The sequence below is a fragment of the Cervus elaphus genome, chromosome 5 (genome assembly GCF_910594005.1).
Source record: "Cervus elaphus chromosome 5, mCerEla1.1, whole genome shotgun sequence".
In the NCBI taxonomy this organism is placed as follows: domain Eukaryota; kingdom Metazoa; phylum Chordata; class Mammalia; order Artiodactyla; family Cervidae; genus Cervus; species Cervus elaphus.
Window position 1 is genome coordinate 82,163,679 of NC_057819.1, and position 21,684 is coordinate 82,185,362.

General features: G+C 51.2%; 1 protein-coding gene across 3 annotated transcripts; it reads right to left on the reverse strand.

Moving 5' to 3' along the window:
• Positions 1 to 1,388: 1,388 nt before the first annotated feature.
• On the reverse strand, positions 1,389 to 21,422 carry LOC122694268 (myeloperoxidase-like). 3 transcript variants are annotated; one of them, XM_043902777.1, is made up of 15 exons: positions 21,367 to 21,422; positions 21,226 to 21,269; positions 11,759 to 11,836; positions 11,516 to 11,609; positions 11,046 to 11,221; positions 10,734 to 10,857; positions 10,510 to 10,639; positions 10,232 to 10,438; positions 9,082 to 9,400; positions 6,830 to 6,990; positions 4,924 to 5,179; positions 4,314 to 4,484; positions 3,121 to 3,358; positions 2,162 to 2,376; positions 1,389 to 1,607 (listed from the first exon to the last, which is right to left on the reverse strand). In XM_043902777.1, the coding sequence occupies exons 3-14, from the start codon at positions 11,832 to 11,834 to the stop codon at positions 2,169 to 2,171; spliced, it is 2,160 nt and encodes a 719-aa protein (XP_043758712.1). In that variant the 5' UTR covers positions 11,835 to 11,836; positions 21,226 to 21,269; positions 21,367 to 21,422; the 3' UTR covers positions 1,389 to 1,607; positions 2,162 to 2,168. The 3 variants fall into 3 exon arrangements, with proteins under 3 accessions (XP_043758712.1, XP_043758711.1, XP_043758713.1); XM_043902776.1 differs by having other exon boundaries at positions 21,226 to 21,414; XM_043902778.1 differs by lacking the exon at positions 11,516 to 11,609 and having other exon boundaries at positions 21,226 to 21,414.
• Between the last annotated feature and the right edge of the window lie 262 nt (positions 21,423 to 21,684).

The following is a 21,684-nucleotide window of genomic DNA, read 5'->3' on the forward strand; positions in this document are numbered from 1 at the left end:
GTGAGAGGGCCCGGTTTGGTCCCCTCAGCTTCAAAACGCTCTCAAAGAAAAGGAGGAAGGAAGGGGCTCCTGCGAAAAGAAGGCGTGGCCATGGGGTGGCAGGAGAGCTTTCAGGGCATCGCCACAGGGGCAGAGAAATCCAAGGCTGGATTTCCCCCAGAGCTAGTTTGGGGAAATTCCCTGGCAATCCAGTGATTTAGGACTCCACACTTCCACTGCAGGGGACACAGTTTCAATCCCTGGTCAGGGAACTAAGATTCCCACCTACCATGATGTGCAGTTTAAAAAAAAAAAGTTAATTTCTTTTCCAGGGGTCCTTCAGGGAAATACCCTCTTCTTCTAGGTGAGTCCTGGGAGCCTATGAGGCCTCTGACTGGCAGCTCCAGAATATTCCTAGTTTGCCACCCAATACACACTCATGAGTTCTTTCTCAAAGACCCTCCTGGGTAAGGTCAGCCCACTGGGGATCCCCAGGCTCCCCGACTGGCAGGGCGGGGGTGGGAGGCCTGCAGCCATCCTACAGGAGAGCCGGGGAGCTGGAAGACCTGGGCGGCCCTGGCTCTGGGACCCACTTCTTGGAGGTCTCATGAGTCCCTTAACCCCATGGGGTCCCTTCCTGTCCTCAGTGAGAGGGGGCTGAGCAGGGTTTCTCCCGCTTGGGGGAGGTGCTAATGTCCGGGTCGCCCATGGGCACGCCAGCTTCACGTCCTTTCAGGCCCCAGCTGTGGGTGCCCCCCTCCCCAAATGTGGGAAGAAGGCAGAGAATGGGATGGGGCGGGAGGGGCAGCGGGGAATCCACCAGGCAGGCAGAGGGATTGAGTTCCAGGCACACTCATCAGGGGAGTCTGCTCCTTCCCCTCCCTCAGCCCTGCCTGCTGTCCTGGTCTGGGCACCCGGCCACGCGAAAGCAAGACTGAGAAGGCGTCTACCGTCCTGGAGCCTCTGACCCCCCCGGCCAGCTGACGGGGTCCCCAAGTGTCTTGCCACCTGGAGAGGGAACCACCTTCCCATCAACCTCCTGCTCTTGCCTCTCCTGAGTGCCCCCTGTTTCCCAGCACTTGGCACAGGCCCGATGCAGAGCGAGCATGTAGCGAGCATGTAGCAAGCGTGATACTTCCCGGGGCAGCGCACCAACAGAAGGGCTTGGTGCCCACGGTTCCCGTTCTCTGGGGAAGGTGAGGGAAGAGGGTCTGCTCAGTTTGGCCTGTCTCCCAGGCGTCCACGGACTGACAGCCTTCCCTGTATGAATCAGCCCAAGGAGAACGCCTGGCCGTCCTCACCCCCAGTTTAGAAAGGGCCCAGACCACTCTGGTTCAAGTTCAGAGCCCAGAGCAAGCCTCTTGCTGAGGGTCCAGCCCCACTGCAGACACAGAACAAAGATCCTCATCTGCGGTGCTTTATTATCATAGTCATCAGGTATAAACAAGTGGTATAAAGCTGCTCTCCAGGCAGCTCCTGTGAATAAGCAAGAGAACAGGGTAAGGAAGAAAAAGGGGAGCCGTGAATGAACCTGGCGAGCCTGGGCCCATAACTCAGCCTATGGACAGCCCAACTGCTAATAGCCACTCCTCCGGGGTCGTCACTCCTCCAGGGTCGCTGCTTCACCTCTGTTAACAGGACACAGTCAAGGTGTAAGCTCCACGAGGGCAGAAATGGTGTCTGACTCTTTCTGTGTGTTTCCCATGCCTGCCATAGTGCCTGGCAGGTAATAAGTGCTCAATAAACCCAATACTAGAGGATGCAAGCGGACCCTCTAAGGAGCCACGACAGCAGTTATTTACAAAGGAAAATCAGGCTTAGCAAGGTTGAGGAACTTGTTCAAGGTCACACAGCTGGTAGGCTGCGGGATCTGAACCCAAGCAGTCTAGCTCCTTAGCCTGTGCGTCTCACCAATCCACTCTGCTGCCTTCCACACACCTAGTATCAGCAAATACACACTCATGTACACACAGCACACAAAACTACCCATGTTCACATGCAACACACACAAAATGCAATTTCGATTCACTGTGCACATACACACACGTGAATGTCTAGTTGTTAGTGGTGTCTTTGGCTGGCACCCAGAACAGGGAGGACTCACCTAGAGAAGGAAGAGCTCTGTGGGCCCAACCGGCCAGCCCAGAGGTGCCCAGCCTTCACTTCCCCGCTGCCCCCTTACCCTGCCTCTAGTTCTTTTCCCTCCAGGGAGCCAAGTCCAATGCCGGGAGCCTACTGCAGCGGACAAAGTCCCGAGGGAATCTGTTGGACATGAAGATGTTGTTCTTGGACACGACGGTGATGCCTGTGTTGTCACAGATGATGCGGGGCAAGGAGATCCTGGACAGGGCCTGCTGCTGCCGCTTGCTGAACACGCCGTTGTTCTGCCACCAGAACCTGCACGGGAACACCCACGGCCACTGTGCCTGAGGCCCTCCTGGGCTGGGAAGACACCCACTGGCTGGAGCTGTTCCTGGGTGACACAGGACCACGGCGGACAGCGACCATGGCACAGGAGAGCTCCAGGCCCTCAGGCAGCCTGGGGCAGGGAGGGGGGGATTCAAACAAATAGAGCCCCACTCACAGCTGCCCGGGTGCCCCCCCAAACCCACTCCCATCCCAGCAGCCTCCAGGCATCTCTAATGACAGACGGGCCCACTCCCCCATGAGACCCTGCGCCCTGGACAGGGCTACAGCCAGGCGGGCAGACGGGATCTAGGGAGTGGTGTCTCCTTTGTCCACCCAGAGAGGGACACCTTGTTAAAAAGTTTCCCCAAGGCACAGTTCAGGCCAGGTGAGAACTGGGTGTGACAGAGGACAGGCCCACGGTGGAATGAAAACAGGAGCAGTGGCCGGGTGAAGCAAAGATGGGACCTTCCAGTGGAGACTGGTGGCCCCGTGACTGCACCCGGGACCCGGAGAAGCAGTGACTAAGGGTGGCATTTTCTCTCCCCGCTCCTTGACAACCACAGGTCCAGATAACTCCTTTTTGTACCCTCAACTGCTTCAGGGTACATCAGTGATGACCTTAAGGCTCCCCAGAACACACTGGAAAATCACGGACTCTTTCCAGCAGGAGGAAGCTGGGGGTCCCCCTGAGGGTCAGGGGCAGGCCCAGAGCTGCGGGGCCTCCGTCCTCACCGGTCACCGTCGCGGAGCTGCCTGAACTGGGTCCCAATGAGGCAGGCGAGCAGCGGGCCCACACGAGCATTTTTGTTGAAGGGTTCAACCACACTGCCTATCCAGATATCAATGTTGTTGGGCGTGTGGTACAAGGCCATCAGCCTCCTCGCCAGGTTCAGGTTCCTCAGGACTGTGCCCAGCTCACCCACCGTGTTGGGCACTGGGAGCCCACAGAAGCGCCTCCAGGCATTGTACCCTGTATGGGAGGTGCGGAGGGTAATTGTGGGTGGGTCCCAGAAAGCTCACCCTCCCAACACAGTGAGGCTACATACAGAGGTCCATGCAGTAAAGGGGAACACAAAGGGGCTGCTACCCATCTATAAACCCCCAGGGAATCCTCTGGCCTCCCCGGGAGCCTGGGCGCAGTTGGGTCTCTCCAGGAGCCTCTCTGTCTTCCCCTACCCTTCCCACTCTAAGGTAAATCCTAAATGATCATCACTCCTGCTGAGTCCAGGAACAGGAGCATCTCCTTGCCCCTGTGGAGATCTCAGACCCGCGATGGGTGCGGTGTGTCTGGAAGGATCAGCCCCATACCAGCTGTCCCACAGCACAGGCATCAGCAGGATGGTAGGCTGATCTGGGCTCCCATTCCAGCTCTGTCCCTGACTCCACTGGAGAACCTGCTGGGCAGGTTCAGAATTTCTCCAAGCCTCTGTTTCCTCACCAGTAAAATGGTGGTGGTTTAGTCACTAAGTCGCATCCGACTCTTGCAACCCCATGGACTGTAGCCCACCAGGCTCCCCTGTCCATGGGATTCTCCAGGTGAGAATACTGGAGTGGGTTGCCATTTCCTTCTCCACACCAGTATAATGGAAATGATAATAATCTCTTCCCCTCAGAATCCACATAAAATGAAGCAAAATGGAATAGAATGGAGACAGGTTTTCAGGGCAGTAGGGGCTTGTTGTTATTATGGTGATGCCCTAAGTTGGGGGGTTCCAGCAACACAACGGAGATGGAAGGTGCTGGAAATGGGGCAGAGGGGCCCAGGGAGAGGTAGGGGCCTGACCTCAGGCCGCATCCTAAGAGCGAGGTTCTGAGGGTTGGGGGGCGGGGGGGGGAGCGGTGCCCCGGTAGCTGGGGTCACTGGAGAGGACAGGCGATGCACTGGGAAGTGGGTGGGACCTGGGGGGCCCGGGCAGCCCCCTCACCAGGGAGGCCGTGGTCGCGGCTGCGCTGCATGTTGAGCGCGGGCAGGTCCAGTCCAATCCTCATGACCTGCTCAAACAGCCGCTCCCGGATCTCATCCACCGCGATTTGGTTCTGGCGGTTCAGCTTCGCAGGGGTGGCCATGAGGCCGCGCAGGATGGGGTCGATGCCACCTGGAGCAAGAGGAGCACGCCGGGGGAAGGGTCCGGCTCGGTATCGGAGCTCAGACTGCGGCGAGCCGGACCCGGGGGGCAGTGGCGCAGAGCGCTGAGCACACGTGGCCCCTGGCACCAAGGTCCCCCGGTGGGCAGATCCTCACTGAGGCTCTGCGGTCTCGGGGATAAAGCCATTCAAACTCGTCAGGCTCAGATGCTCCCAACCCCTGGCCTCCTGGGTCCCTGAGGATCACAACGCACAGGAAGGAGCCAGCTCCCTGTAAGCCACCTCGCCCCACTCTCTGTTGTTCCATGTGCAAGCAGGCCGGAAATCAGATGCCCCGAGGACGGAAGGAAAGAAGATTTATTCCACCCTAGCTCCCTGGGACCAAGTCCACACCCGCCCCACCCTCGGCTGCCAGTTCACTCCCTCACTCCCGGCCGAGGTCTTGCTCACCTTCGAACACAACCCTCCAGCTGGCAAAAAAGACCCTGCTGAGCGGTACGCGGGGGTTGGGCTGCATGGGTTGGTATCGGCTGTTCAGGCGGAACATGAAGGGTTGGATGAGGGTGTGGCCGTAGCGGAAAGCGATGGTGAAGACGTTGGAAATGCGCGGGTCCACCGAGTCGTTGTAGCAACGGTACGGGGGCAGGTACTTCCGCATGGCCTCCCGCCCCAGCACCAGGGGCAGGTAATCCCTGTAAGTGATGATCTAAAGGAAAGTCACTCAGAGTGGCCTCTCCGCTCACCCTCCCTGCGGATCTCACCTGCTCCTAACTCAGGGGGATCCTCCCTCGTCTACGGCCAAGGATTTGCCTCCCACAGTACTGGACCTGGGTCCCACAGAGTGGGACCAAGTGGCATAAACCGGGCTCGAGTGCTTGCCTGCTGTGTGACCTTAGGCCGGTTATTAACCTCTCTGAGCCCCAGATCCTCAAATGTAAATTATGGGTAATTATGCTGCACTCTGCCTTAGAGAATTAAATAAAAGGCTTTGTGAGTCCTTTCACAGCTCCCTTACCCTTGAGTTATATACCTGCCTCATTTCTCTTATATGGAGAAGGCAATGGCAACCCACTCCAGTACTCTTGCCTGGAGAATACCATGGACAGAGGAGCCTTGTGGGCTACAGTCCATGGGGTCGCTGGGTGTCGGACATGACTGAAGTGACTTAGCAGCAGCAGCAGCATTTCTCTTAACTAGCATACCAGCTCCTTGAGGGCAAGGGTTGGATCTCATTTCTCTTGAAATTACTCAGTAGGCAACAAAGTGCCTGGCTCACAGGAGGGTTCAATCTGCTGTCTGTAGACGGAGGGGAGGCAAAACGGAAAAGGGCCGCCCCAGGTGATTTCTCACAGTGAAAAGAGAGGAGAGGGAACAGACACACTCTACATTCTAGACTCTGGAATCTCCTCTCAGAGTTAAACAAATCTCATTTAAGTTCTTAGTGCCAATGGAAAACTGGCCACCCTAGCACCGGCAACTCTCTCCACTCCAAAGTTAAGAAGTATTAACAAGCAGTGTGTGTGTGTGTGTGTGGAGGGTGCACTCGAGTGCATGTTCATGACCTGGGAGAGGATGAGGATGCTGGAGCATCAAAACTTGGGAGAAAGGAAATCCCCTGGCAGTCCAGTGGTTTGGACTCTGTGTTTCCACTGCAGGGGGTACAGGTTCAATCCCTGGTTGGGGGACTAAGATCCCAAAAGCTAAGTAGCGCAGCCAATAAATAAATAAAGCATTTAAATATTTCCCCCTAAATTGGGAGAACACCCCTCAGGGATAAGCGAGGATAAGGAGAGTGGGTGAGCTGTGATAGAGCCGTAAAGAAGAGGGAGTGTGTAAAGGAGCCAAGAGTGACAATGTGATGAAGGAAAGGAGAAGAATTTACTGAATACCTACTGTATGCCTGGTGGGTCAGCTGCTAAAGAATCCGCCTGCAGTACGGGAAACCTGGGTTCGATCCCTGGGTTGGGAAGATCCCCTGGAGAATCGAAAGGCTACCCACTCCAGTATTCTGGCCTGGAGAATTCCATGGACTGTGTAGTTCATGGGGTCGCAAAGAGTCGGACACGACTGAGCAACTTCCACTTTCACTGCGCCAAGCATTTTAGACCCACCTGTTTAAACCTGTCAGTATCATTCCTGGTAGACAGGAGAAAGGAGAGTAAGAGAGACAGTAGAAAGGAGAGCAAGCCTGGGAAAGAGGGGATGAAGGCGAGTGACCCTTATCAGGCACTTAGTATCTGCCAGGTGTTTTCATATAGCTCGTGAGGGTTAATTTGCACAGCTAAGATGCAGTAGAGGCACTTTGGCATCCCAAGTCTGCCTACCTGTATTATCACAGATGCCCAGGACTGCCTACCTGGACCATGGCTCCCACGATCTTTCGGGCTTCCTGATAGAGCCTCTCTCCGTTCCAGTGGGGGTTCAGGCGCCTGAGCTTTGTGGCCAGCCGGTTGTGCTCCCGCACAAAGAGCGTGTGCATGGCGGCGAGCTCAGGCATCTCACTCGCACGGGAGTCCCCTTGGGGAAGCAAAAGCTACTGTCATTCCTAAGACCTCCTTCCCAGAAAGGACTTGCTCCGCTGAAACTCCCTCCGGGGCTAAGGCCTCAAACGCTGCTTATCGCCACTCAACTTTTCATGCCACGCCATTTCAGTCTGCACCCCATCCAGGAGGCCTCCCTTGATTGCCTGGTCTACCATAACAGCTCTTCAGTGCTGGCCGGAGGTGCTCATTTACTAAGCATCAGATCTGACACAAGACTTGCCACCTCCCCATACCTGAGACTGCTAGCACCTAGAAGACAAGGACCATGGCTTGTGCCTTTCTGCATCTGACCCTCCCACCCAACGTGCACACAAACACATGGGCTTTAACACACTGCTTGGGACAAAATAGGAGATCCATGAGCACTGCTTCATTGACATCTTCTTGATTCAGGGAAGGCCAAAAAAGTAGCATGCATGTTGGCTCTCCGTTTTCCCCCATGTCAGACACAGCACATGATCACAGCCTTTACTTGTGATAAAATTAGACGCAGACTTCCCTGGTGGTCCAGTGGTTAAGAGTCTGCCTGCCAATGCAGGAGACATGGGTGTGATCTCTGGCCTGGGAAGATCCCACATGCCATGGAGCAACAAAGCCAGTGTGCCACAACTGCTGAAGTCTGCGTGCCCTAGAGCCTGAACTTCACAACAAAAGAAGCCGCCACAGGGAGACGCCCACACTGTGACTAGGGAGCAGTTCCCACTCACAACTAGAGAAAGCCTGTGCACAGCAATGAAGCACTGAGGACCCAGCACAGCCAAAAATAAAAATTAATATAAAAAAAGAAATTTGATGCAACCTCAGAATCCTTCTTAACACAGGACTCTAGAAAGCCACTACCACCTGCTCAGAGTGGCCATTCCCACCTTTCTACATGCTAACTCTGCAGCCTGCTTGGCAGAGGGCGTCAGGGCACAGGATGTTTGAAGGCCACACCTGAGACTGTTCAAAAGAACCAAGAGTGACCCTCTGATCCCTCTAGTCCTCCCCTAACCCTGCTCTGGACGATCAGGACCAGGCCCATTTCTGCAAGACACTGGGTTCAGTCCTCCCCAGCTCTAAAAGTCAGTGGCAAGGAAATTCCCTGAGAGTAGCTTTTCCTTCTCATTACTTGACAAGAGGTCAACACCATCCGGGCCAGGGACAGGTGACTCAACACCATGTGGAGGCGGAAGACTACTGCTCCTTCCCCTCTAGCCCAGAAAAGTCCACAGTGGGGCTGACCTTGATTCTCCTCTCCAGGGCCCAGCCAGCAGCAGCCATCATGAGGAGAGGCTGAGAGGCCAGAGAGAAGGGCCTCAGACCCGCTGCTGGGTTCATAGTTAAAAACACTGTATCAAGTAAAATTTCTGGGCACAGCCACCATCACTGCCCCAACCTTATCCTCAGGACTGCCAGTTGTCTAAATCGAAAATCCCACCCTCTTTTATTACAGGGAATCGAGGTGGGTAGGTGGTGATGTTCTGGAGCAGCTTTGTCCCACAGAAATTCTGCACTGATGAAAACATTCTACCTTTGAGCTGTCCTCTATAGAAGCCACTAGCCTGTGGGGCTACTGAACACTCGAAATGAGCACTTGAAAGGTAGCTAGCACAGTGGAGCAAGCTTGTGTTTAATTTAAGCTAAATCACATATAAATGAAAATAGCCACGTGTGCCCAGTGTCTGCCATATTGGGTACTGTTGTTCTAGAGGGTGAGGGCGCCATCCTGCTCTCTGTCCCTTTGGTTTCCTGTCCCTTGAGGATTCAGCTTTCCCCCCTTGCAGAGCCCAGATGGAAAGGGAGCAACAGAAAAAGGGCTAGATAGATGGAGCCAGGCGCCTTGGCCATCCCTGAGTCTCCTTCTTAGGTTTGAGGTTTTTTGTTCTTGTCGTTTTGGGGGTTTGTTTTTGTTTTGCCTTTCAGACTCCTTCCAACTTGTTACCAAGGCAACTGGATTCACATCTTGTGAGTTGGTGAGGGGAGCCTCTCTGAATGGCAATCCCACAAGGGGCTCTGCAATAGGCTCGCCATGGCTCCAGTAGGGGGCGCCCTGCATCAGTCCAGGTCCCTGCCCGGGACTGACCTGCCAGGAAGCAGGGGATGTTCGCCGAGCGGTTGGTAAGGAGGCAGGGGTCATGGCGCCGGTTGTCGAAGGGCAGCAGGGCCCGGCCGTTGTCCTGGAAGCGAGTGTTGACGGCCAGCAACCCCAGCTGGTTGGTCAGGTTGCGCAGCCTCCTGGCCAAGGGGTCCTCGCTGCCGTAGACCATGCTGGCGTCCACGAAGGACGTGAGCGCGTTGATCTGGTTGCGGATGGTGATGTTGCTCTGGGTGCAGGCCGGGCTGGAGCGGAAGAAAGGGATGCAGTCCCGCTGGTTCTTGATGCGGGGGTCATTGGGTGGGATCTGAGGTGCAGAGAGAGGCCCCGCGGGCTCGCCGCGGCCAGGAACAGAGGTCAGGAGTGGTCCACTCTCTCTGGTCCACCCACCTTTTTAGGCCCTGAATTCCCGCCGGGGAAGCAGTCTGGAACCCAGGACCAGAGCGGGTCACCCGGACAGTAAACAGCGCCCCTCGGGCCCCCTCAGCTGGCAGGAAGGCCTCTCAAGGCCCCCAGGGATGAGCCTAAGGTCCCACCGGCAGAGCGCCTCTGAGCTGGAGGGGCGGTGACTGGAGGGCATGCATGGGGGACCTGGACCCCCTGGAGGCTCGCTGACCAGTCCTCCGACCCTCCCCCTCAGCCTCCTTTGTCTCCTCTCCTCTGACTCTGTTCCTCTCTCCTCGGGTCTCTGGCGCTCTGTCTGCTGTCTCCTGTGGCCTCTTCTTTTCCTTCCCCCTTTTGTCTCTCTCTCACTCCAGTCCCTGTCTGCCTCTGTCCGCCTCTCTCTGGGACCCTCCTTCCTTCCTCCTCTCCCCTGCTACCTTCTCTGCACGTGTCCACTCTCAGGCCCGCTCCAATCCCACTACCAGGCTCTGTGTGATGTGGGCTGGGGGTGGGGGCCCCCCGAGTGGGGAGTGAAGACGGCTGAGCCCCCCCAAGGCTTGCACACAGAAGTTTGAGGGACAGTGGGAAGGTCATCAGCCCAGGGAGGGTGGGAGATGCTGGGGGTGGTGGTCAGGGCCAAGCTTGCTGGGACCCGGGGAAGGAAAGCTGGGCAGGAAGGGAGGGGGGGCGCCCTTAGGGAATGATGCCCCCCTCCCCGACCCGGCGGGCTGCAGGGTGGGTCCGGAGGAAGCACCTTGAGCGGGAAGCACGGCGGCTGCTGCAGGCAGCTGATCTCGCAGTTGATGCCGGTGAGGAAGGAGGCGCGGGCGGGCGGTTCAGGGACGAAGTCAAGGTCATGGTCGAGCAGCTGGCCCCACTGTGTGAACATGAGCGAGCGCTCCTGGTCCGGAGTCAGCTTCTCCGTGGGGAAGCGCACGATCTCGTTGGACACGGCGCGAGCCTGTGGGACATGGGACATCAGGAACCACAGTCTCGGCCGGGCTGCACCCTCTCCGCCCAGCCGGGGCTCACCAGGGGCACTGGGAAGCCGTTGCGCTTGACCCCGGGCGTCCAGCCGAAGGGCAGCGAGAAGCCGTCCTCGTACTCTGCTGGCAGCCAGCGTAGAAGGGCCCGGTTGGAAGCTCCCAGCGTGGGGCTGCGCCTGCAGGGGCGGAAATACAGGGTGCTGACTCCAGTTGGTAGGGTCCCCAGCCTCCAGCCACCGCCCATCGAGGACTAGCCCCCAGCGGCCACACCTGTTGTTGCATTGCCCGGTGATGGTTCGGTACTTGTCCTTCTCCGGGCAGGTCACCCCCAGGTCCTGGTGGGCGCAGCCGCTAGTCTTGGACAGCAGGTTCAGCTGGGCCGGGGTCAGCACGTCTGTGGACCGGGCAACGTAGGAGGCAAGTGGGTGCTGAGCCCCAGTTTTCTACCCACAGCTGGGGAGCCTTGCTTGGGGGATGTGGTCTGAGGAAATAGTGTGGGGATGCTAGAATACCCCCCGGAAGGAGGGGTTGGGAGAACCACAGGGATCGAGTGAGGCACTGGCGTAGTAGCGGGAACTGTACCTGTGACGTTGAAGCGGCCTGGCCACAGGGCCCTCAGCTTCCTCTCCAGCAGGCCGAGGGCCACGTGCAGGTAGTCAGCCGTCCTCACAGCAGTCCTGGTGGCTGCCACCGGCTGCTTGAAGTAGGACAGGAGTTCCATGGGGCTGGCCGAGCCGCTGTGAAGCCGCTGCTTGATGCTGCTTGGGGGAGGGAAGGGTGAGCCCAGAGAACAGAGCGGGAGACGTTCTGCAGGGCCCCAGCCCAGAGCTGTGGGCTCGAAGGACCCAGAGCCGGGAAGCAGGTTTGACTTTGTAAACACAGTTTGGAGCTGGGAGTCCAAAGACAAGGCCATGGGAGGCATGGTCTTGAAGACGTTTTCACACCCAAAGATAGAAAGACCGACTGGCAGAAGGCCCCACCTCCAGCCACGCGTTCCCTGCTGCCTGTTCCTTCTCTGAAAGGCAGGGGACAGCCTCACCCAGAAGCCCCACCTTTCCCGCCGCTCCTTATAGGCTTTGTCCACTATCCGCTTGGCCTCCTCCATGCAGGTCAGCACCACCGAGGTCTCCACTTCCCCCGGGCCAGCTGCCCAGACCAGAGGTCAGGAGGTCAGGAATGGACCCAAAGCCCCCTTCGGGCCCCAGAGCCTGGGTGGCTTACAAGGAGGCAAGGATTCCCAGGGACTCAGAACTATCTTCAACATGCCACCTTTTCCCTTCTCTCTGAAGCGTTACCTGGAGGGGCACCCTCCGAGGGCTGGAGCATGATCAGAACCGCCAGGAGTCCCACCGGGCCCAGGAGCAGCTTCATCCCTGCAACAAGACCCCGTGCCCACAAAGTGTGCAAAGCCCACAGTGCACTGGGGAGATGAGCGCCCCACAGCCGCTTCCTCCCAGGCCCCTCGCCCCCTCCTTCTCACCCAGTCCCCCCACAGTGGGTTCTGCCTACAGACAGAGTCTAGGATCCCACCTCTGAAGTTCCAGGGCTCCACCTGGCTTTGGCATCACCTCTTAGCTGAATCTGGGCTTTTATGTCCTCCAGGCTGGAGGAGGGACAGGGCAGGTGGGTCCCGCCCCTGGAGACGAAAGTCTCTCTCCTCCCCCACTGGGGCCAGGGAGCACAGAAACAGCCCCCTCATAAGGGAGAAACAGGCAGTGGAGGAGGGACGAAAACCGTCTCCAACCTTTGAGCTTAGCACACCTCAGGAGAATCTCAGCTCCCCATGTGCTGTCCCCTGGGGGTGCAAAATTGTATCCCCCTCTCCAAAATTCTGGTTCACCTGAGTATCTAGGGTTCCTTTGCAAGGGATGAAAGTTAGGAACTGACAGCCCAGGGAATAATGGGAAACAGAAATTGGGGTGATGATGGCCAGATATGCCTCTGGACACTGTTCCCCCATGCTCAACAGTAACCAGGCCCCTGTGGCCAACCGTGGTGGGCAGCCCCCCATTCTTGGAGCAGGCTAAGGGGACAGGATATCTGACTGGAGACCGTTGAGCTTCACAAGAAAGAGGAGTGTGGGGGCTACGGGCTGAGGACCAAGGGAACTTCCTCTGTCCCTCTCCTCATCGCCTTTCCTCTTGGCTCTTGGTAGGGGACTGTCTCCATCACCCCCACCCTCTGCTCCCAGATTTCAGGAACCAGCAGAGAACAGAGCTGGCTGTGGTTAGTGGTCAGCTGGGTGACGCAGCCCAGACCCACAGGAAGGCTGGCAAAGGGAGTGCCAGCAGGAAAGGTGCCCTACGACTCATGACGCTGTTCATACGCCTTCCTGTGCCCTCATCAGGCTGGGCACATGCCCACCGTGGCCCCCGTGTCCTGTTCGGTCTACCCACACCTCCTACCTCCAGACATCCTCCTGCACTCACTCTTGCCATCTATCCCCAGACCACCTCTTGGCCCAGGAACAAGGGACCGCGACATCTTCCTGGTGTACCTTCCCACCTGCCAGGAAGCCCCATGAGAAAGGGGGCCATTCTTCCAGCCTTGTTCTTCCAGGGCTTGCTATGTGTGAATTTGGACAAGTGGCTCTCTGTGAATCAGGTTCTAGAATTTTATAGGCTTTTGAAAAATACTTTTTTTTTTAATCCTGTATTTCCATTCATGAAATGTTATAGAATAAATAAATTATTTACAAACAGGTGAGATTATGGGTAATTTTTCTTCTTTCCAGCTTTTTCATCTTTCACATAAATAAGAAACAGGAAGGAAAATAATTTCCCATATTCCTAGCACTGACTAATCATCCCATCTCATAATTTGATATGTAGATGTAGATATAATATGTATTTTATTTATTTATTATTTCATGTTGGCTGCCCTGGGTCTTTGCTGCTGATTGTGGGCTTTCTCTGCCTGCGACAAACAGGGGCTACTCTCCAGTTGCGTCGCACAGGCTTCTAATTGCAGTGGCTTCTCTTGCAAAGCATGGGTTCTAGGCATGCAGGCTTCAGTAGTTGCAGCATGCGGGCTTACTAGTTGTGGAACACAGGCTCTAGAGCTCAGGCTTAGTAATTGTGGCTTTTGGGCTTTGTTGCCCCTTGGCATGTGAAATCTTCCCAAACCAGGGGTGGAGCCCGTGTCTCCTGCATTGGCAGGTGGATTCTTAATCACTGGACCACAGGGAAGTCCAATGTGTATTTCAAACAGTGACAAGAACATACTTATCCCTGATGGTCCAGTGGTTAGCATTTGGCATTTTTCACTGCCGTGCTGTGGGTTCAACCCCTGGTCAGGGAACTAAGATTCTGCAAGATGCAAGGTATGATCAAAAAAAAAACCATACCTTAAATATTATTTTATAATCTGACTTTTAATACTTAATTTAGCCTGGACATCTGTGTCAATAAACAGGTTTATTTCAGTCTTATGTCTGCATAATATTTTGTATGAGATGCTATGTTTTATTCACTAATCCTCTCTTGTTCAGATACTTGGGTCATTTCCTATTTTCACTGTTAGAAGCAGTACTAGGATCGTTGTCCATGTAAATCTCCAGTCACCTCTTCGATTATTTCCTTAGGTGAAAAGTCATGAAAGTAAAATTGCTGCATATCTGGGTATACACATTTTTAAAGCATTCACCCTCCCAGCCGTGCGTGGAAACACCCCATCACCCTCATTAGCTCTGACAGTTAGTGGCCTTTGACTCTTTTAAGGGAATGGTCAGAGCCCAAGAGGGACGAGACATTTAATACAAGCTCCTCTTAGCACAGAAGAGAAAGATGGAGGTCTGGGAAGGAAATGACTTTGCCAATAGCAGCAGTGTGACACAGCTCAAAATAATCTACTGGTCAGATCTCTTGACTTACAAACAAGTGCTCTTTACCCAATGGCCTCTGAAAGTTTGTTCCTGACCTTTCACCCAGAATTGTTCAACGAGTAATTGCCAAGTCGCTGCACATGCCAGGGGCCGTGTCCTCTAGTGAGCAAAGATCCTGACCTCAACGGGCACAGGAGGGTGCGGACCAACAGCACCCCAACAACCTTGGGCAGACTTCTTCAGGAGCATCAAAGGAGGCTTTTTTGAGGAATTAGTATTCGAGATTGTCTTGAAGAGTGTTTAGAAGTTGGACCCAGGAAGGAAGAGCGCTCTGGCCCCTAAGAATGACACAGCAAAGCTTTGACACTGGGGGGCTTCATCCAGACGATTCCAACATGGGGGAGAGGTTGTGGCAGGCCTGAGGTCTAGGACACAACACTCTTGCTGACCTCCTGAGAAGTCCTTGTTCTGAAGGCTCCAAGGAGCCGTGGAGGCCCTGAAGTGCATGGTCAGAGTTCATTTTAGAAAGTTCACGTGGGCACTTCAGGGACTGTCCCAGAGGCCCAGGGCCAGGCATGAGGCATCACAGTGATTCATAGGCATCAAGAGACCTGCCCTGATTTCTCACACACACGTGGCATGAAGCAGTGAATTCTGAAAAACTGAAGCATTTCAAAGAATGATACTAAAATGCCCTAAATTCTCTGTGTGTGGATGGGGGAGGATTCTCAAGATGGACCATCCCAAACCACCTGCCTTTGGCCCACAGTGGGGGCTGTGGGCCTGCATTTTTGTGCAGAGGTTTGAGATGCTCTGCAATGATGTGAGATGCTCTTTATGATGTTTGCAACTAATTAATAATGGACCAAGTGACATCATTGCAAGGCTGACCAGTCTGTATCATTGTTGATTCCTCATCTCAGCCCTGTTTGTCTGAATGCATGCAGGCTAGGCTGCTTCAGTCATGTCCAACCCTTTGCGGCCCTATGGACTGTAACCCTCCAGGTTCCTCTATCCATGGGATTCTCCAGGCAAGAATACTGGAGTGGGTTGCCGTGCCCTCCTCCAGGGGTTCTTCCCGAGCCAGGGGTCGAACCCTCATCTCTTACATCTCCTGCATTGGCAGGCGGTTTCTTTACCACTGGCGCCACCTGGAAAGCCCAGGTGTGACTGAGGCTCAGAGGGCTTCTCCGCGTGCAGAGTAACCAGGAGAATGTGTCTGCCAGAAGAGATGTTTCTGACAAACCTCATGGCCCAGATTACTCCTAGTGTCCCATCCTGGGGTAGCCTCTGAAGGGCGCTGTTGAGACTGCTACATTTTAAGACTATAGTCCTTTGCTGGAGACCCCATCCACCCACACATACTGCCCTCCTTCTCCCCACTTTACCTTCCCAAACATCCCCACTCCTAGGGTGAAGTCCAGCTGTCTGTGGGGTAACGGGCTCTCTCTGCTACTGCTTGCAAAAAAGTTTATCTGTCTCTGGGGTAACGGGCTCTTTCTGCTACTGCTTGCGAAACAGTTTATTCTTTCTTAATGCTATTTAGGAAACAGTTCAGTTGGGATTACAGTCAGATTTCCTGTGTGCATGTGTGGCTGGAGTGAAGGAGGTTATGGAAGCTGGGGAGGGGTAAGGACAGTGACCCCTCAAATACCCGAATTGCACCCAGTCCAAAGTCTTTGCTTTCTCTCTCCTTCAAGTTTTAAAAAAAATTAATATAGACGTATGCAAGTAATTTATACCTGGGTATATTTGGAATAAAATTAAAATATTACAGGTCAATTTCTGGATTAGGTTATTATATCATTTTCTATTATAGTCCTTTCCCCCCACTCTTGAGACATAAATACTATTGTCATTTCTGTGTTTGTCCTTCCAAATCTTTTTACCTTACATTCATTTATGCGGGTAGATCTGTGGGAAATATTCTTGTTTGTTTATTTTTCCATAAATGATATCACATTATACATACTGTTCAGCACCATGCTTCTTCTCACTCAACAATACCTCTTGCAGATCTGTAATCATGTGTTACTTACAAAACTGTCTCACTTTAGACCCAAGAGACACAGGTTTGATCCCTGAATTGGGAAGATCGCCTGGAGTAGGAAATGTCAACCTGCCCCAATATTCTTGCCTAGAAAATCCCATGGACAGAGGAGCCTGCCAGGCTACAGTCCAGGGGGTTGCAGAGTCAGACATTCCTGAGCAATTGAGCATGCACACACAGTATTCTTTAGATGATATACCACTACTATGCAACTCTTCATCTTTGTTGGAAGCTGATACTTTTCCATTTTTCACTATTAAAAACAACGCAGCAAGAGCCTCTTTGTGCGCACACGTGTTCTCCAGATTGAGAAGTAGGTCATATGCCTTTTAAATGTTTAATAGATATTTCCAAAAAAGTAAAATTCTTGTAGGCAAAGATTAGAATCACATTACTGGTTCAGTTTTTACTTCTTTGATTAATAGTTTGTGCATCATTTTAGTTGTATTTAGTTCTGTAAATTTCCTGTGTTTGGTTTTGTCCATTTTCCTATTGATTATCACTCTTTTTATTGAAGTGCAAAGTTATTATATACTCTGGATAAACAGTAATCTGTCACCTGTCTTGTGTGTTGCTAATATTTTTTTTCCAGTCTTGTCACTTTTCATTAAATTTTTGTAGGGTCTCAATTTTGAGGCGGTCTGATTTATCAGTTGTTTCCTCTATGGATTTTCTTTTCAGACTTAAGAGGATCTACCCTTTTTCAAAAATCATAAACATATATATCCTCCTGTATATTTTTCTAAAAGCTTTGTTGTTGTTGTTCAGTCTCTTAGGTTGTGTCCGACTCTTCATGACCCCGTGGACTGCAGCATGTCAGGCTTCCCTGTCCTTCACTATCTCCGGGAGTTTGCTCAAACTCACGTTCAGTAAGTCGGTAATGCCATCCAACCATCTCATCCTCTGTCGTCCCCTTCTCCTCCTGCCCTCAGTCTTTCCCAGCATCAGTCTTTTCCAATGAGTCAGTTCTTCACATCAGGTGACAAAAGTTTTGGAGCTTAGATTGCTAAATCATCTGGAATTTTTGTGTGTGAATAGTTTAAGGGAGAGAGCTACCTTCATTTCTTTCCAAATGGAAAACCAGTTGTCCCAATGCCTTTAATTGAATAATCTGTTATTTCTCCACTGAACTGAGATGCTACTTTTATCATTTACCATAAATGTGTGTGTTTCTAGATTATTCTGTTCTATTGATCCACTAGTCTATTTATCCATTTCTATGCAGATGACACCACCCTTATGGCAGAAAGTGAAGAGGAACTAAAAAGCCTCTTGATGAAAGTGAAAGAGGAGAGTGAAAAAGTTGGCTTAAAGCTCAACATTCAGAAAACTAAGATCATGCCATCTGGTCCCATCACTTCATGGGAAATAGATGGGGAAACAGTGGAAACAGTGTCAGACTTTATTTTGGGGGGGGCTCTAAAATCACTGCAGATGGTGATTGCAGCCATGAAATTAAAAGACGCTTGCTCCTTGGAAGGAAAGCTATGACCAACCTAGACAGCATATTAAAAGCAGAGACATTACTTTGCCAACAAAGGTCCGTCTAGTTAAGGCTATGGTATTTCCGGTGGTCATGTATGGATGTGAGAGTTAGACTGTGAAGAAAGCTGAGCACCAAAAAATCGATGCTTTTGAACTGTGGTGTTGGAGAAGACTCTTGAGAATCCCTTGGACTGCAAGGAGATCCAACCAGTCCATCCTAAAGGAGATCAGTCCTGGGTGTTTATTGGAAGGACTGATGCTGAAGCTGAGACTCCAATACTTTGGCCACCTCATGCGAAGAGTTGACTCATTGGAAAAGACCCTGATGCTGGGAGGGATTAGGTGCAGGAGGAGAAGGGGATGACAGAGGCTGAGATGGCTGGATGGCGTCACCGACTCGATGAACATGAGTTTGAGTAAACTCCGGGAGTTGGTGATGGACAGGGAGGCCTGGCGTGCTGCGATTCATGGGGTCACAAAGAGTCGGACACGACTGAGCGACTGAACTGAACTGAACTGATGTTAATATCCAATCATTGCAGTTGCCATAACTTTCTAATATGTTTTGATTTCTTATAAGATAAATTCTCTTTCCTCATTCTTCTTTTTCAAAAGAATCCTCAACATTCTAACATATTTACTCCCTCTTGTGAATTTTTGAGTGCCTAGTTTCATGATAAATCCAATAGAATTTTATTAATATTGTATTCAATTTATGCATAAATTTGGTGACTATTGGCATCTTATGATATTAAATCTTTCCATCCATGCATATTCATCCATTTAACATGTATTTACTTAGCATGCCTATGCCAGCCCTGTTCTTGGCACTGGGGAGTAATTAACAAATTACTTGCTCTTGTGGAGTTTACATTCTTGAGAAATACAGTACACCATTTTATTTGTCTACTTTTATAGTCTTCATTGAAGTGTTTTACCCTCTTGTTAGGTTTATTCTTAAAATGCTTTCTTTTTGAAAAATGTATATAAATTTGGTCTTTGAGTTTCTGCACAAAACCTATAAAATCTATAATAATAAATATTCTCTTTCCCTTAAAAGCTTTTGGTGTAAGTATTTTTAAAGAAAAGAATTTAGCATACTTCTTTTGGTTTTCTTTAGAACGTAGATTCATAGAGCTGAAAAGCATTGGACATTTTTAACCCTCTATTCTAGAAAGGTTGCACTTCCTACTTAATGAACAACAGTAAAAATTTTTAAAGAGTGAGCATTCAGACTTTTGTTAGTTTCAAATAATGACTTTCAAATTTGTTTAGGATAGTGTAGTAAAAGTAAAGACAGGTTAACCTACATGACTACGTAAATATTTAATGGTTATTCAGTTAATTCCTTTTATACCTGTGGGTTTTGGTGGGGGGGGAGGGCAGAGGGCAGGGATGGGTGGTAAGCTTCCATGAGACAAAGTTCTAAAAAGTGACACTAAAAATAAGAAGCACAAAACTCAAAGTAAAATAATTCAACAGCGTCTTTATCAGTCAGATAGACTAGTTAAAATTTAAAAGGATGGATAAAGCCAGTGCCAGATAACATGTGAAAAAATAAGTGTAAATTGGCTCTGTGCCATGGGAAGGCAGTTTGACACAATCAGTCACAATCCAAACACTTGCTCTGACTCAACATTCCTACTTCCAGAAAGGAATTTATTTTTCAGATGCATTCTTAGGAAAACAGAAAGATACCTGCACAAAAGTGTTCATTTCAGCCTCATTTGCAACAATCAAGAAGACAAAGCCAAATATCCTCAACATATTTTTGCCATATTGTGGTACATCTACATAAATGCAGCCTTTAAAACTAATGAGGGAGGTCTATATGTAGCAATAAAGCTACGTTGGGACTTCCTGGTGGTCCAGTGGTTGAGAATCCACCTTTCAGTTCAGAGGATGAGGGTTCAATCCCTGGTCCAGAAACTAAGGTCCCACTTGCCTCACAGCAACTCAGCCCACCTGCTGTGACTACTGGAGCCCGCAGCACAACTAGAGACTCTGTGCATTGCAACGAAAGATCCAGCTTGCTGCTCCTAAGACCCAACACAGAAAAGTAAATAAATAATTTTTAAAAAGAAAAAGATCGTTTAAAAAAGAAAGATATGCTGCTGAAAGGAAAGAACTAGTTATAAAACATTGGTTTACTTGCTAAGTCGTGTCCGACTCTTGCAACCCCTTGGACTGGAGCCCACCAGGCTCCTCTGTCCATGGGATTCTCCAGGCAAGAGTACTAGAGTGGGTTGCCATTTCCTCCTCCAGGGGTTCTTCCCAACCCAGGAATCAAACCTGGGTCTCCTGCATTGTAGGCAGGTTCTTTACCAACTGAGCTACAAAGGAAGCCCTATAAAATGTTATATATAGCATAATGCAATTCATACAAAGTGCACACACTCACGTGCCATTTTTATGCACACACATATTTTAAATATGTATAGAACATTCTAGAAGCAGACACAGAAGTCTATTAGCTATGGTTACCTTTGGGGAATGGAACTGAAAAGGCTGGGCATTGGGAGCTTTACTTTAAAGTCAATACCCCTCTGAGAGTTTTATCAGGAAAAATATAATAATTTTACCACAAATGATTAATAATCTTTCCTTCCTCCTCAACCTCCCCCCAAAGTAGCAAACTTTGATTTGTTGTACATAATCTGTAGTTTTGGATTACTTTCACTTTGATTTCTTAAAATGAAGTCAAATGTTATCAAAGATTGAAATGATAGCCTTGGCACACATGGCATTTAGGATTAAAGGCTTCCCATGTGGGAGACTTCAGTAGCGTGACTGATAATTTGTCTAAAGAATTCAAGTCCAAATTTCTTTCTCTTCAATATTTGGAAGATTTGTTGTTGCTCAGTCACTATGCTGTGCCTGACTCTTTGCCATCCCATGGACTGCAGCACACCAATACTTGGAAGATATTGCTCTTTTATCTTTATGCATCTAATATTGCAGTTAAGTTCTCTGTCACAAGTAGACTTCCAGCTCCTGAAATTCTGCTAACCTTGATTTCAAGCAAAGCAGAATTAACGTGGGTTACAGGATCCATCAGCCAAACTTGACCGTGGAGATGTCATGGAAGTGAAGCTGTTGTAGAGCAAGAAAATAACAAGAGCTGTGGGAAACTCCCAGGGAGACAGAAGGATCCTGGAACCTGGTGGGGAAGGCAGAGAGCAAATGAGGCCAGGACCAGGCGTGTCCAGCAGGGGGTGGGACTAAGGAGAACTTTCTAGTTATGTCCTCCTCTCTGCAGGCAAGAAAAAGCCCCTCGTGGCCAACAGAAGTGTGTGAGAGAGGGCGTTACACAGTGGTGATGGATCCTGGTTACATTCAGAAACAAGAGGTCCTTTCCTCTGCCCTGAGGATCAGAGTTCTATGACCCAAGGGGAGGTTCTTACCTTAATGGAGAAACGGAGACTCCCTAATGGGTGAGGACCCATGGCTGAGGGCAGGTAGGAAACAGAGAATGGATGAGCCCAGATGTTAACACCAGAATCTCTCTTGGGCGTGAGTCTCCCACCATTGCCACTTCTCTTTACCCAGTACACATTCCTCAATTCAGCATAAGGGGCTCAGCCTAGAGAGTAGGCTTTCACCCTCCTCCCAGCTCATGACCATGTAGAATTTATCCCAGGAAAAGTAAAGTTGGTTTAGCACTTCAAAATCAATCAGTGAGATTTGCCACAACTAAAAAAAATGGTGCAATCTCTCATTAGATGCCAAAAGAGCGCCTGACAAAATCCAACATCCGTTAGTGATCGTTTAAAAGTAAAACTTCTCTGCAGATGTGAGAAAAGAGAACTGTCCTACACACTACTGGGGAGTGGAGGTGAGGGTGAATGTAAATTGGTGCCACC